This window comes from Nycticebus coucang, chromosome 12, assembly GCF_027406575.1.
Source record: "Nycticebus coucang isolate mNycCou1 chromosome 12, mNycCou1.pri, whole genome shotgun sequence".
Classification (NCBI taxonomy): domain Eukaryota; kingdom Metazoa; phylum Chordata; class Mammalia; order Primates; family Lorisidae; genus Nycticebus; species Nycticebus coucang.
This window is the reverse complement of record NC_069791.1, coordinates 112163494-112180181: the sequence shown is the minus strand read 5'-3', so window position 1 is coordinate 112180181 and position 16688 is coordinate 112163494. Positions and strand designations below refer to the sequence as shown.

General features: G+C 38.1%; 1 protein-coding gene across 4 annotated transcripts in view; it reads left to right on the top strand.

Annotated features, from left to right (window-relative positions):
- The window catches only part of PARN (poly(A)-specific ribonuclease), a 272151-nt gene that overhangs the window by 165111 nt on the left and 90352 nt on the right, over positions 1–16688 (top strand). For all 4 annotated transcript variants that reach the window (XR_008373466.1, XR_008373465.1, XM_053557661.1 and 1 more), the window contains exon 23: positions 716–902. Coding sequence is in view for 2 of the 4 variants with exons in the window: in XM_053557661.1 (XP_053413636.1) it covers positions 716–902 (187 nt within the window). In the remaining 2 variants the exon portion in view is untranslated. The remainder of the gene's footprint in view (positions 1–715; positions 903–16688) is intronic.

The window sequence follows — 16688 nt, the reverse complement described above, 5'->3', positions numbered from 1 at the left end:
ACTACAGAGAATGAGCATCTTTCACAGCGGAAGGAAGGAAAGAGGCGTGGAGAGCTGTCTTAAATCGGCAACCTGCCAAGTGAGGGGCAAAGTAGCTAGGACAGCCCTGGCACTGGGGGCAGAGCAGCCCGTCTTTGCATCTAGCCTTGCTGCTCACCACACTTCGGACTTTGTGACCCTGCTTTCTCGTCAGTAAAGACATTTCTTCCCTTGCAAGTGTCCTGCAAAGAATGAACGTAAAGTCTGGGGCAAAGACACACAGGGGACAGTCAGTATTTGACACTGTGATTGCTACCACTGTTCATATTGCTTTTGTTGTCATTTTCATTTTTAACAAAATAGTGAAGACTTACAGGTTTCCTTTCCTAGCTTTGTTCATTTTCTTACACTGAAAATAAGTAATTTTCAAGTGGTAAATGTTAGCTGCAAATACTCCGAAAATTAGTATTTTACTTATGTCACTACAGTTATTTACAGTTCACAAAGCACTTTCATACTGTAAGGGAGGTCGGAAGAGCAGTGACTCTTCTCTCCACATGAGGAAACTCAAACTTGGAGAGTTCATGGGACTTGCTCAAGGTCACCTTTCTTCTAAGTTGGCCATGCCAGGATCAAACTTAGACCTGAACCTTTAGCTATGTTGGACCACCTTTCAAAAGTGATATCTTTGGGGCTAGGCAAGACCTTCATAAGGTTTTTTTCCCTTTCTTTGCAGCCGTCAATACCAGCAAATATGCAGTAAGCTATCGGATCCAGACCTATGCTGAATATGTGGGGAAAAAACAGGAAGAGAAGCAGATAAAGAGAAAGTGGACAGAAGATGGTTGGAAGGATGACAGGAAGCGGTTGAACACACAGTGTGTATCCTATGCTCTGCAGAATCACTATTACTGCAACAATAGGTAAGAGTTCTTGGCTGTTGATTTTAAAGGGCAGAGTTACAGTGCTAGCTTTTCTTGTTGCTTCCCATAGGATTGTAAATAATAAATCTGACTTTTGAGAAAGATTGTTTTTGAACTTTTCACATAATAACAGAAGTGACTTCCACTTTAATTCCTGGTGTCTTGGAGAACGCTTTATAGAACACAGCTATTTCATTTAACCCCCTTGAAGCAGACAGGATATGTCTTATTCTACTTTACGGATGAGGAAATGGAGGCTCTGTGACTTCTCTACCAGTTCTGTAGGAACCAGAGTTAGGGTTGATCTTATCTATCTCTGACCCTCTGCTCTTCTCACTGTGCTGCGTTGCCTCTGCCTGCACTTCTGAATGCATTTCCAATCCCGTGTGTATACTAAACCACACGTGTGCTATAGAATGAGTACTTGGCACAGCCTTCCTATGGTCATCATCATCCTACCTTCAGAGATAAATTCTGGCAACATTTGGTATCTTTGTGAAACTGCAAAACTTAGGTATAGAAAATAGGAAAGAATTTATATGTAAAAAAAAAGTGTGTTTATTATAGAAAAAATTTAGAAAAATATGAATTAACAAAAGAAAAACTTAGCCATAATTCCAACACCCAGAAGAAACTACTGTTAATATTTAGTGTTGCTCTCCACACTTTTAAAATGGTTTTCTAGGGACTTTAAAAATTGAGGTATAATTAAGATACACTAAATCTTAAATATTAAACTCAAAGAGTTTTAACAGTTACATATACCTATGTAACCACCACCCAAAACAAGATATAGAACATTTCTATTTCTTTTTTTTTTTTTTATTGTTGGGGATTCATTCAGGGTACAAAGAACCAGGTTACACTGCTTTCATTTGTTAGGTAAAGTCCCTCTTACAGTTGTGTCCTACCCCCAAGAGGTCTTCCTTGACCCCCAAACCCCCTCCCTCCTTCCCTCTCTTCACCCACCCCCCCATTCTCCCATCTCCTGCCATGTCCTAACATTAGTTGTCCTCCTATCAGAATTAAGTACATTGGATTTTTGCTTATCCATTGTTTTTTTTTTTTTCCTTTTTGGGGAGAGAGTCTCACTATGTTGCCCTCGGTAGAATGCCATGGCATCACAGATCACAGCAATCTCAAACTCTTGGGCTTAAGCGATTCTCTTGTCTCAGCCTCCCAAGTAGCTCGGACTACTGGCGCCCACCACAATGTCCGGCTATATTTTTGTTGCAGTTGTCATTGTTTAGCTGGCCCGGGCTGGGTTCAAACCCACCAGCCCCGGTGAATGTGGCCAGACGCCGAGCCTGCTTCTCCATTCTTGTGATGCTTTACTAAGAAGAATGTGTTTCAGGGTGGTGCCTATGGCTCAGTGAGTAGGGCACCGGCCCCATATACCGAGGGTGACGGGTTCAAACCCAGCTCCAGCTGAACTGCAACAAAAAAATAGCCCGGTGTTGGGGTGGGCACCTGTAGTCCCAGCTACATGGGAGGCTGAGGCAAGAGAATCGCCTAAACCCAAGAGCTGGAGGTTGCTGTGAGCTGTGACGCCATGGCACTCTACCGAGGGTGATAAAATGAGACTCTGTCTCTACCAAAAAAAAAAAAAAAAGAAGAAGAAGAATGTGTTTCAACTCCATCCAGGTTAACAAAAAGATGTAAAATCACCCCTTTTTTTTTTTTTTTTTTTTGAGACAGAGTCTATGTCGCCCTTGGAAGAATGCCGTGGCATCACAGCTGACAGCAATCTCAAACTCTTGGGCTTAAGTGATTCTCTTGCCTCAGCCTCCCAAGTAGCTGGGACTACAGGTGCCCATCACAACACCTGGCTATTTTATTTTTTGTTATAGTTGTCATTGTTGTTTAGCAGGCCTGGGCCAGGTTTGAACCCACTAGCCCCAATCTATGTGGCTAGCGCCCTAACCACTGAGCTACAGGCACTGGGCCGCACCTTCTTTTTTGTGTCTGAATAGTATTCCATGGCATACGTATACCACAGCTTGTTAATCCATTCCTGAATTGGTGGACATTTAGGTTGTTTCCTCAATTTGGCAATTGTAAATTGAGCTGTGATAAACAGCCTAGTGCAAATGTCCTTATGATAAAATGATTTTATTCTTCTGGGTAGATGCCCAGTAGTGGAATTGCAGGATCAAAGGGAAGGTCTACTTTGAGTTATTTGAGGATTCTCTCTACTTCCTTCCAAAAAGGTTGTATTAATTTGTAGTCCCACCAGCAGTGTAAAAGGGTTTCCCTCTCTCCACATCCATGGCATCTGCAGCTTTGAGATTTTGTGATGTGGGCTATTCTCACTGGGATTAGGTGATATCTCAGGGTGGTTTTGATTTGCATTTCTCTAATAATTGGGGACAATGAGCATTTTTTCATGTTTGTCATCTGTCTTCTTTAGAGAAGATTCTATTCATCTCTCTTGCTCCATTGATATAAAGGATTGTTGGCTCTTTTTATGTTGCTTAATTTGAGTTCTCTGTAGATCCTAGTTATCACGCTCTTGTTCGATTCATAATATGGAAATATCTTTTCCCATTCCGTTGGTTGTCTCTTTGCTTTGGTTGTTGTCTCCTTAGCTATACAGAAGCTTTTCAGTTTAACTAAGTCCCATTTGTTTATCTTTGTTGTTGTTACAGTTGCCACTGGAATCTTCTTCACAAAGTCTTTCCCCAGGCCGATAGCTTCAAGTGTTTTCCCGACATTTCTTTGAGGATTTTTATTGTTTCACACCTTAGATTTCGATCTTTTATCCATCTTGAATCAATTTTAGTGAGTGGAGAAAGGAGTGGGTTCAGTCTCAGTCTTTTACATGTGGCTATCCAGTTCTCCCGCACCATTTGTTGAATAGGGATTCTTTTCCCCAGTGTATGTTCTTGTTTGGTTTATCAAAGATCAGATGGTTGTAAGATACTAGTTTCATCTCATGGTTTTTATTCAGTTCCAGATGTCTGTGTCTCTATTTTTGTGCCAATACCATGTAGTTTTGATCATTTATGGCCTTGTAATATAATCTATAGGCTGATTTCCCTAGCTTTGTTTTTATCTCTAAGGAAATTGCCTTAGCTATATGGGTTTTTTTCTGGTTCCATACAAAATTCAGAATTATTTTTTCCAAATCTTAAAAGTATGATATTGGTATTTTAATGGGGATTGCATTGAATCTGTAGATTGGTTTGGGAAGTATAGACATTTTAAAAATGTTGATTCTTCCCAGCCATGAGCATGGTATGTTCTCCATTTGTTAATATCTTCTGCTATTTCTTAGGGTTTCATAATTTTCTTTATAGAGGTCCTTCACCTCTTTTGTTAGGTATATTTCTAGGTATTTCATTTTCTTTGAGGCCACTGTGAAGGGAATTGTGTTCTTGATTAGCTTCTCATCTTGGCTATTATTGGCATATACAAAGGCTACTGATTTGTGATCAAGATTTTATATCCTGAGACATTATTGTATTTCTTGATCACTTCCAGGAGTCTTGGGTTTCAGTCTTTGAGATTCTCTAAACTATAAGATCATATCGTCAGCAAAGAGGGCAAGTTTGACTTCCTCTGCTCCCATTTGGATGCCCTTTATTACCTTCTCTTGCCTGACTGTATTGGCTAGAACTTCCAGCACTATGTTGAATAGTAGTGGTGGTAGAGGACAACCTTGTCTTATTCCATTTCTTAGTGGAAAAGCTTTCAGTTTTACTCCATTCAATATAATATTCACTGTGGGTTTGTCATAGATGGCTTTGATCAGTTTAAGAAATGTGCCATCTATTCTTAAATTCTTCAGAGTTCTGATTAGAAAAGGATGTTGAATTTTATCAAATGCTTTTTCTGCAACTGATCTGCATATGATCTGAGAGGATTATGGGCTTTGTTTTTGCTTCTGTTGATAATGGTTAATTATGTTTATGGACTTGGCTATGTTAAACCAGCCTTACATCCCTGAGATGAAACCTGCTTGATTGTGATGTATGACTTTTTTAATGAGAAGCTGTAATCTCTAGGCTAGGATTTTACTGACAGTTTTTACATCTATATTTATTAGTGAAATTGGTCTGAAGTTCTTTTTAGTTGAGTCTTTTCCTAGTTTTGGTATCAGGGTGATGTTTGCTTCATAGACATTTTCCTTCCTTCTCAATGTTTTGGAATAATTGATGCAATCTGGATGTAAGCTCTTCTTTGAAGGTTTGATAGAGTTCTGGTGTGAAGCCATCTAGACCACGGCATTTTTTTGTTGGCAGTTTTTTATTGTTTGATCACAGTACTTGAAATTGGTCTGTTCAGGAGATCTATTTCTTCTTGATTAAGTCTAGGGAGAAGGTGTGATTCTAAGTATTGATGTATTTCCTTCATATTATCAAATTTCTGGGTGTAGAGTTTCTGGTAGTGTTCAGAGATAATCTCTTGTATCTCTGACATCTGTTGTTATTTTCCTTTTATCATTTCTGATCGAGGTTACTAGAGATTTTACTTTTCTGTTTCTAGTTAGTCTGGCCAAAGGTTCATCTATTTTTTTTTTTTTAAACCAACTTTTTGTTTCGTTAATTTTCCAAATGATGCTTTTCTTGTCAATTGTATTAATTTTGATTTCATTTTGTTTATTTCTTTTCTTTCGCTAGGTTTAGGGTTAGATTGTTCTTCTTTTGCCAATTCCATAGATGGCTTGTGAGTATGTTAATGCTCTCACTTTCTCTTTGTTGAATATAAGCATCTAAGTGCAATAAATTTTCCTCTCAGGACTGCTTTTGCTGTATCCCACAGATTTTTGGTAACTTTTGTCTTCATTATTGTTATGTGTGAGGAAATTAACAATTTCCTCTTTTATCTCTCCCTGAACCTAACTATCATTCAGCATAAGGTTGTTTAATTTCCATGCCTTTGTGTGGGAATGAACATTTTGGTTGGAGTTCAGTTCCACCTTTATGGCCTTGTGGTCTGATAAGAGACATGATATAATTTCTGTTCCTTTAATTTTGCTGGGGTTTGATTAGTATCCTAGGATGTGATTTATTTTGGAATCTGTTCCATTGACTAATGAGAAAAAAGTATATTTTTTGCTTTGGGATGGTGTGTTCTGTATATATATGTCTATTAATCCTATTTGTTCTAGGGTCACCTTTAAGTCCTTTGTATCTTTGTTTAGTTTCTGTTTAGAGGATCTGTCCAGTTCTGTCAGAGGTGTGTTAGAGTCCCCGGCTATTATAGTGTTATGGGATACCTTATTGCTCAGACCCCTCAAGGTCTGTTTCATAAATCTAGGAGCATTTAAGTTAGGTGCATAAATATTTAAAATTAAGATGTCTTCTTGGGGCAGTGCCTATGGTTCAGTGAGTAGGGCACCGGCCTGGCCAAACTGCAACAAAAAATAGCCAGGCATTGTGGCCGGTGCCTAAAGTCCCAGCTACTTGGGAGCCTGAGACAAGAGACTCACCTAAGCCTAAGAGCTGGAGGTTGCTGTGAGCCATGATGCCACAGCATTCTACCAAGGGTGACAAAGTGATACTCTATCTCTAAAAAAAAAAAAAAAAAAGATGTCTTCTTGTTGTCTTGTTCTTTTACTAGTATGAAATGTCCATCTTTGTCTTTCTTAACTTTAGTTGCTTTGAATCCACTTGTACCTGAGAATAAGATTGCAACCCCTCCTTTCTTCTGATTTCCATTTGCTTGAAATACTGTTTTCCATCCTTTAACCCTGAGTCTTGATTTGTCTTTTAGATCTAGTGTCTACTGGAGACAGTATATGGATGGCTTATGTTTTTTTATCCATTCAGCCTGTGCCTCTTCAGTGGGAAATTCAATACATTGACATTTATTGAGAGAATTGATAAGTGTGATAGAATTTTATCATCTTGTTATGAGAAAGTCTGTTGTGTAGTTTTATCCTTTGCACCATCATGGAAGCTAAGTTTTGACCTTTAGCTTCTAGGTGTTTACTTTGGTGGTGGTCCATTGTGATCAGTTGTGAGAATACGTCTCAGTGTGAGAATTTCCTGTAGTGCTGGTCTTGTTATGACGAATTTCCTCAGTGTTTGTATATCCCCAAAGCATTTGATTTTTTCCATCAGTTTTGCAGCTTAGTTTAGCAGGATACAGCATTTTGGACTGAGTTTTGTTTTATTTAAGGATATTGAAGGTATATGACCATTCTCTTGTGGCCTGAAAAGTTTCAGTCGAAAAGTCTGCTGTCATCCTAATGGCTCTGCCTCTGTAGGTCAGTTAGCACTTACTCCTAGTTGCTTGCAGTATCTTCTCCTTAATCTTGACTTTGGACTGGTTCATTACAATGTGTCTTGGAGAAGCTCTGCTAGAATTGAGATGACCTGGAGTTCAATATCCATCTGAAAGGAGTGTGCTGGGATCTTTAGTAAATCTTGGGAAATTTTCTTTATGATAGTCTCCATACAGCTTCTATACCTTTGGGACAATCTTCTTCACCTTCAGGGATTCCTATCATTTGTATGTTTGAATGCTTCATGGTGTCATGTAGTTCTCTAAGTGCCTGCTCTGCTTTCTGTTTCTTCTTTTCTGCCTCCATAACTACCTGGGTAAACTTGAACACTTTATCCTCTGGCTCTGATATTCTTTCTTCTTCATGGTCTAACCTATTTTTGATACTTTCTCCTACATCTTTACATTCCCTGATTGTCTCCTTCATTTCCTTAAGCTCCGCCGTATCCTTCCTATATTCTACATATCTCTCATCTGTCTTTTGGTTCTGTCTTTGCATTTTCTCATCCATTCCCTTTATTGTTTAAATCACCCATAATTTAAATACTCTTTCTGTGAAATCTCTTAATTCTTTATAGGAGGAGTCTTCTGTAAAAGCTGCCTTGTGATCCCATGGAGGAGTTGGTCTGTTTTGGTTTTTCATGGTGCCTGAATTTTTCTGTTGGTTCCTCCTCATGTGAGTTTTCTTCTTGTTCACCTCCTTGTGCTCCTTTTTCCTTCTCACTTTGCTTCAAATTACCTTGTCTCAGAGTTTAGGTGATAAAGAGGCTTCTTGGTATGAGACCAAAGGAAGAGAAAGGTAAAGAGGGAGCAAAGAAAAACAAGAGGAAAGGAAAGAAAGAGGAAAAAAGAAGGAAAGAGTAAAAGAAAAGAGAGAGAATAAAAGGAGAAGGGGGAATAACAGTATACAACTTGAAGAACAGGAGATAGAAAGAGAGGATGAGACTGATGGAAGAAATGTTATTGATCAGCACGGTGCTAAGGCCATCCCTGTAATTCAAGGATTTCAAGGGGCTAGCCTGGGTGGGTTCCTCAAAATCAGGCGCTCCTTACCAGTTTGGGCGGAACCAGACTCTTCCTCTGCCAAAAATAGGAAGAGAAGAAAAAGAGCAAAAACAAAAAACAGGAAAGAAAAATTAAGTAAGGATGAAAACAAAATAGAGAAATTCTGCAGCATAATCTTGCCAGTACTTTTCTCCTAAGGCCAAAGGTATAAAGGTCTCTTAGCCCCCTTGAGCCAGACTACTGCTGTGACTACCTGTCAAACCACAATGTGTCACCCCAGCTCTCAGCAAAAAAAGAAAAAGATAAATAAATAGTATTAAAATAAGAATAGATAAAGGAAATTAAAAATGCCATTGTATCAAATAGAGGAGAGAGAGGGAAGTGGAGAAAGAAAAACAAACAAAAAAAGGGAGTGGATATCTTAGCTGTTGTGGAAGTGATTTATGTGGGAGAGATGAGAAAGGTAGAAGAATCTTTATCCAAAGAGAGAATATAAAAGAGTGAAATAGGGAGAGAAAATAAATAAGGCTAAAATACTATAATCAAAAAATACAGGAGCCCTTGCTCTTGAGGAAAGTAAAAATGGAAGTTATGAAAAGAACCAGCCAAACAAATTAGCAAGAAACAAAACACATCAATACAACATAACAAAAAGCTCTAATAACCAAAAGCAAGCAACCTCAGCAACAAATAAATGAAGAAGGAAGAAGAAAAAAATACTAACAACAATGATGAAAAGAAAAAAAAATTAAATATACATCTATATAAACACATATATATATTTATATGCAGAATTCGACTTTAGTAGGAATATATTTGCACTGTAATATAGACACCGGGTGGCACTGAAGTTTTAGGGGTTGGACAACACAGCTGTTAAATTCTCCCTGATTTCCTGGCATAGACCTATTTCCCTACTTAACTGTCCCTGGTGATCACCTAATTATCTCCTCAACATTCAAACCCCACTGGGTTGGGGCTTCACAGCTCTCCAGAATCCTTTAGAGGCAGATCTTACTGTGGCCCCAGACAACAGTTCCTATGGGGTGCAGGAGTCCCTAAGCCTGTCAGGAGTGGAGGTCTGATCCTAGCAAGCGGAACTAAAAAGGCTGTGTACCTGTAGGAAGCCCACCCTCAGGATCTTACGACATTCCCACATGGCCTCCCTCAGTTGTCATGACCTTCCTAGTATGGCTGTCTTTCCCTCCACCACAAATCTGCTCCCACCAGCCCTCAAATCTTGCTGCTGATCACTGTTCGGGTACGCCCACTCTTCCAGGCTTTCCACTCAAGGCCCAGCTTCCCCCAAGAACCAAAAACTGCCAAAAGGCTTTTTCCCTTCCAGACTTCCCTGGTGGAGTCAGCTCATAAAAAACTTGCCTAGCATGTCAGGTCTCTACTAATCCGGTTTCTGCACTGTATCCGGTTTCTGCACTGTATCCAGCACCAGGCCACGTCTCTGCGCACCCCAAGCCATAGCTCCGGGCAAGGTCTCTGTGCCAGGTACGGCCTGGATTTCTCCTGTCCCTCAGTTGTACTAGGAGAACTTGGCTGATCTACTTTTCTGGTCCGTCCCCTAGAACATTTCTATTTCCCCCAAGTTTCCTTGTGCCCTTTTCAAGCAACCCTTTTAAATTTCTACTACTATAGGTTAGTTTTACCTATTCTTAGAACATACACGTTTGGCTTTTTTCACTTAACATGTTTTTTAAATTCATCTTTGCTGTATGTTTCAATAGTTTATTTCTTTATCAAGTAGGAGTTCATTACGTGAATATACTGCATTTATTTTACCCATATTCTTGATGGTGGACGTTTGGATTATTTCTAATTTGGAGCAGCTTTGCAAGACCATGTCTCTATAAGAAAATTAAAAAAAAAAAAAATAGCTTGGTGTTGTGTCATGCACCTATAGTCTCAGCTACTCCGGAGACTGAGATGGGAGAATCACTTAATTTTAGCCCAAAAGTTCAAGGTTACAGTGAGCTATGATCACATCACTGCACTCCATCCTGGGTGACAGAATAAGACCCTTTCTCCTAGAAGAAAATAAATAAATAAGGTCTCTATGAATGTCTCAGTTAAAAAAATTTTTTTTTCAGCATATATTTTTATTTCTCTTCAATAAATACCTAGGAATAGAATTGTTTTTTACAATAGGTGTGTTTTAACTATAAGAATAATGAAACTGTTCTCCAAAATGGATATACCATTTTATAGTCCACCAGTAATACTTACTGTGTGAATTCTGTTCATTACACATCCTTGTCAGCATTTAGTGCTATCAGTCTTGTAATTGTAACCATTCTAGACATGAGATGGTATTGCATTATGGTTAGAATTTGTATTTCTCTCATAACTAATGATATTCACTACCTTTTTATGTTCTTGTTGGCCATTGGAATGGCTTTTTTAGTTACCTGCCCCTTTTTAAGTTGGATTGCCTTTTTTTCTGTTAATTTAGAGAAGTTCCTGTACGTATTCTAAATATGCAGCCTTTGTCAGATGCCTGTTCTGCACGTAAATGTTTTCAATTCAATGGTTTGCCTATTCATTTTCTTAGTTATGCTTTCTAATGAGCAGAATAAAATCCTGTTTATTAATGTTTTTTTCTTTTACGGTTAGTGGAATTTTTGCCCCCTCCCCCCCAACATCTTTGCCTACCTTAAAGTTGCAATGATTTTCTCATATGGTTTCTTATAGAATGTTTGTAGGCTTAGCTTTTAGGTCATGATACATTTCAAATTAATTTTATATATGAATGAGACACGAAGGTCAGGGTTTAGTTTTTCCATGTCATTATCTGGTTGTCCCAGCAAGTTTCATTTAAAATAACTTTCTTTCCTCATTGGATGAGTGACGATGTAGTTCTAGGTCTCTTTTTCAGCTCTTTTTCCATTTATTTATATGTTTTATGCCAGTTCCATCACACTCTTTTTACTGTGAGTTTATTGTAAGTCTTGAAAATCAGATAGCATACCCCTTCTAGTGTTGTTCCTTTTCCGGGGAGGTGGAGGGATACAGAGTCTCACTTTGTTGCCCAGGCTAGATACTGCCGTGGAGCCAGCCTACTTCACTGCAACCTCAGACTCCTAGGCTCAAGCAATCCTCCCACCTCAGCCTCCAGAGTAGCTGGGGCTACAAGGCACCCACACCACAACACCTAATTTTTCTGTATTTAGTAGAGACAGGGTCTTGCCATCTTGCTCAAGCCACTCTCAAACTCCTGAGCTCAAGAGATCCTCCTGCCTCGGCCTCCTAGAGTGCTAGGATTAAATTATAGGCATGAGCCATTGTGCCCAGCCTTTACGTCTTTTGTTTCTTTTCTTTGCTTTGTTTCCAGTATTAGGGCAGGGAAGCTCAATGTCTTCTCCCTTATATATGATTTTAGGTTGTTCATACAAGTTCTTTATGAGGTTGAGAAAGTTTCCTTCTATTTCTTGTTTGAAAAGTTTGATTCATAGATGGATATTTGGGTGTTTTGATCTTTTCAGATGCTCTTTCTGTGTCTTTTCAAAGTCTTCACAGTATATTGATTGATTTTTGAAAATTTAATCAGATTTACATGCCTGAGAGAAATCCCACTTGGTCATGAAGTGTTATTCTTTGAACATTTTGCTGAATTTTACTGCTAATCTTGTGTTAAGTATTTTTCATGAGAAATATTAAGCTGTAATTATCTTTTATATCTTTGTCAAGTTTTGGTACCAGGATGATGCTGACCTCATACATCTTGTTAGGATTGTTTCCTTTTTTGTTATTTTCTGACACAATTTATGTAGAATTTTTCTTAAATTTTTGGTAGAATTTATCAGTGAAGCAATTGAGCATGGAGTTTCTTTGTGGAATGTTTATTATGACGTCAATTTTTTAAATAGATATAGGTATTTAGATTTTCAGTTTCTTCTTGTATAAGTTTAAGTAATTTGTGTTTTCCAAGGACTATTCCATTTCAGCTTAAGTTGTCAAATTCATTAGCATAAAATTATTAGGTCAAAATATTCCCTTGTTATAATTTTAATACTTTTAGGATTTTTTTTTTTTTTTTTTGATACAGAGTCTCAAGCTGTTGCCCTGAGTGCCATGGTGTCATAGCTCACAGCAATGTCCTAACTCTTGGGCTCCAGTGATCCTCTTATATCAATCTTTATATTTTTAGTAGAAACAGGGTATTGCTTTTTCTGAGGCTCATGTCAAACTCGTGAGCTCAAGCTATCCACAAGCCTCAGCCTCCCAGAGTGCTGGGATATAGACATGAGCCACTATACCCGGCCCAGGATTTTGAATTCTTTTTTCTTTCTTTTTTTTTTTTTAATTTTATTTTTTTATTAAGTCTTTTGCACATAGATCATAAATACATTTATGTCCATTTCAGTGTGTTGATTATTTGTACAAATTGGAGTGCTTACATCATACTAATCAGCATAGCTTTCATCTCAGTTACCCAATTATAGCATTAGGACATTTGTGTTCTACACATGATAGAACCAACTTGTACTTGCCATGTGCTCCATAGTTGTGGTCCCCCTACTGTCCCCTACTATCCCTCCCACCCCCTCCCCAGCCCTCACCCTTCCCTTCCCTCCTTCATCATAGTCTAAAGTTGTGTTTCATTTTTCATATGCAAGTGTGAGTTATTATAAATTGGTTTCACAGTAGTACTGAGTACATTGGATACTTTTTTTTCCATTCCTGAGATACTTTGCTAAGAAAAATATTTTCCAGCTCCATCCATGTAAAAATAAAGTCTCCCTTTTTTACTGCTGCATAATATTCCATGGTATACATATACCACAATTTATTAATCCATTCATGGGTTGATAGGCACTTTTCACTATCATCTATTATAAAATATTTTCTGATATCTCTTGTACTTTCTACTTTAATCCAGGGTTATTTTAAACTTCTTTGATAACTAATGAGATTTTTTTATGGCCTGGCGTATTGTCTGTCTTGGTGAATGTCTCACATACATTTAAAAGAAAGAATAGAATCTTCCATGAATATCATTTCAGGACTAAGTTAGCTTGTACCATTCAAATCTTCTGTTTTGTTACCATATTCTTTTTTAATCTACTTCTTTTAAATACTGAGAGGGGTGTGAAAATCTCCAACTATGGTTGAAGAATTGTTTATTTCTCCATTTAATTGTGCTAATTTTTTGGTTCATGTAATTTGAAGCTCTTTTGATATGTTTATGCCCATTCAAGAATGTTATGTCTTCTTAGTGAATTGCTCCTTTTTTCATTGTAGAATATTCTTCTTCATTTCTACTAATCTTTCCTACTAACCTTTTTGATGTCAATTTTGTCTGTTATTAATTAGCTAATTCTATTTTCTTATGTTTAGTATTTACATAGTACATTTTTGTTTAGCCTTTTAACTGGCAACTTGGTTGTCTTCATAATTAAAGTATGTTTCTTATAAACAGCATATAATTGAGTTGCTTTTTTATTCAGTCTGGCGATCTCTGGCTTTTACTTTTATTTGATGATAAGGATGGGTCTCACTGCCATCATGCTTGTTTCTTTGTATCCTGTTTGTTTTGTGTTCCTTTGTTCCTCTTATTCTTTTGCCTTTTGGATGAATTATGTGTTGTTTGCTGATATATTATAATAGTGTTCCATCTTGTCTTTTCCATTTTCTTTTTTTTTTTTTATTGTTGGGGATTCATTGAGGGTACAATAAACCAGATTACACTGATTGCATTTATTAGGCAAAGTCCCTCTTGCAATCGTGTCTTGTCCCCAAAACCCCAAAAGGTGTGGCACACACCAAGGCCCCACCCCTTCCCTCCTTCCCTCCCTCTGCTCTTCCTTTCTCCACCCTGCCCTCCTTCTTTCTCTCTCTGCTCTCCCCTTCCCCCACCCCCACCCTGTCATTAATTGTCCTCATATCAAAATTGAGTACATAGAATTGATGCTTCTCCATTCTTGTGATGCTTTACTAAGAATAATGTCTTCCACTTCCATCCAAGTTAATACGAAGGATGTAAAGTCTCCATTTTTTTTAATGGCTGAATAGTATTCCATGGTATACATATACCACAGCTTGTTAATCCATTCCTAGGTCAGTGGGCATTTAGGCTGTTTCCACATTTTGGCGATTATAAATTGAGCTGCAAAAAACAGTCTAGTGCAAGTGTCCTTGTGGATAAAAGGATTTTTTTCCTTCTGGGTAGATGTCCAGTATTGGGACTGCAGGATCAAATGGGAGTTCTAGCTTGAGTGCTTTGAGGTTTCTCCATACTTCCTTCCAAAAAGGTTGTACTCGTTTGCAGTCCCACCAGCAGTGTAAAAGTGTTCCCTTCTCTCCACATCCACACCAGCATCTGCAGTTTTGAGATTTTGTGATGTGGGCCATTCTTGCTGGGGTTAGATGGTTTTAAAGGCACTGTATATCAGGCAGGAAAGCCCTGTATATATATTGGGAGGCAGGAAACAAGGTGAACCCAAGGATTACTCTAGTTTACTGCCTTAGACAGTTATAAGGCATGGTGCAAGAAAGGAAAACTAAGGCAGGAAATGGACTTCTGAAATGTGGAGATGGATTTGAGGAACAGGGTGTGGTGCTTACTCAGGGCAGAGAATAATGCCTATTCCCATCACCAAATGAGATCCATCCATCACAGCATTGGTGAAGCAAAGACATCACTGAAGCAAATACTAGTGAATTTGAAGGCATATCAATAACACTTACCTAAAATGAAATACAGAGAAAAAGAAATTTAAAAAATGAAAAGAACACCTGTGACCTATGAAACAGAGTAATTGGATTCCCTAAAGAAGAAAATTAGAGTAGGGAGGAAAAATATCTGAAGACATAAAGGTTGAAAAATTTGCAAACTTCATGAAAGCTATAAACCCAGAGATCCAAGCAGCTCCACAAATCCCAAGATTAGAAATCTGAAGAAAACATCACTAAGGCACATCATAATCAAAATGCGTGATAAAGAAAAAAATCTTAGAAATTAGCCATAGAAAAGTCGTCTTACATGAAGATAAACAAAGATAAGGGATGACAACAGATTTCTGTTCAGAAACAATCCAAGTGAGAAGACAGTGGAGCAACATCTTTAAAGACCTGAAGAGACTAGTGAGGTGGCTCAAGCCTATAATCCCAGCTGAGGCAGGAGGATCCCTTGAGCTCAGGAGTTCGAGATCAGCCTGAGTAAGAGTGAGACCCCAAATCTGGTAAAAATTGAAAAATATTAGCTGGTGTCATGGTGGGTCCTGCAGTCCCAGCTTCTGGGTAGGGTAAGGTAGGAGGATCGCTTGAACCCAGAAGTTTGAGGTTGCTGTGAGCTAAGCTGACACCATGGTACTCTGGCCTGGGCAACAGAGTAAGACTTTATCTAAGAAAAAAAAAAGTACTGAAAGAGAAAAAGCCTGTCCATTTAGAATTCTATTTTAGGCTAAAGTATCTTTCATAAATGAGGGTAAAATAAAGCCATACTCATACATACAAAAGTTACAAGAATTCATCACCTGCAGGTCCCTACTACAAGACATGACTGAATCCTTCAGGCAAAAGGAAAATGGTATCAAATGGAAATACGTTGCTACACAAAGGAGTGAGGAGATGTTTCTATATGGGTAAATATGTAAGATTTCTTATCACTTCAGGCTTCACCACTATACAGTATATCCATCTAACAAAACTCCACTTGTACCCCATAAATCACCTGAAATATAAAATTTAAAAATTTAAAAATCATTGACTATTTAAATAAGAAATATAATAATGCTGTGTGCTAGTTATACTATATAAAAGTAAAGGCTAGGCAGGGACACATGTGAGCACTGGACTATGAAGCCCCCACACTGTATGTGAAGTGGTGTGTTATCACTTGAGGGAGATTATGATAGGGGAAAGGTGCTACACGGCCTAATTCAACCTCAATCAAAATTTTACTAGGCCCTTTGAATAAAGTTGCAGGATGATTCTAAAGTTCATAGGGAAATACAAGGGATCTATGATAGCCAAAACAATTCTGAAAAAGAAGATCAAAGGACAAAATTGGAGCAACACCCTGGGAAGAGAAGGGAGAGGAAGGCACCCAGTGGTGGGCGAGTGTAACACAACGAGGCCCTTACCTACAATATCTGCAAGTCACAGGGTAAATAAAAAAATCAAGGAATAGCAGGTATAGGTAAACATCAAAAGAAAGAATTAAAAGTGATTACCTCTGAGGAACAGGATTGGGGTAGGAGAGGAGTGCTGCTTTTAATTATAAATTTTGGGGGGTATTATTTAGCTTTTATAAATAAAGTTGCGTATTTCATTGAAAATATTTTTAAAAATTGCAAGGACTATCACAAACATTTTCTTAATCTGTGAAAAACCTGTATACCAAGAGTAAATCATTCCTTGTCATCACATGGGTATACAGTACTCAGCTCGGTCATAAACTGCCTTGTGATCTTGGTTAAGATACAGCTTCTCTGAGCCTCCAATTCTCTCTTGTAACATGACAGCAGGTAGACTCAATCACCTCCAAGTTCCTTCCAGCTCCATAAACATGTTACCTAACTTTTAAAAGAATACATG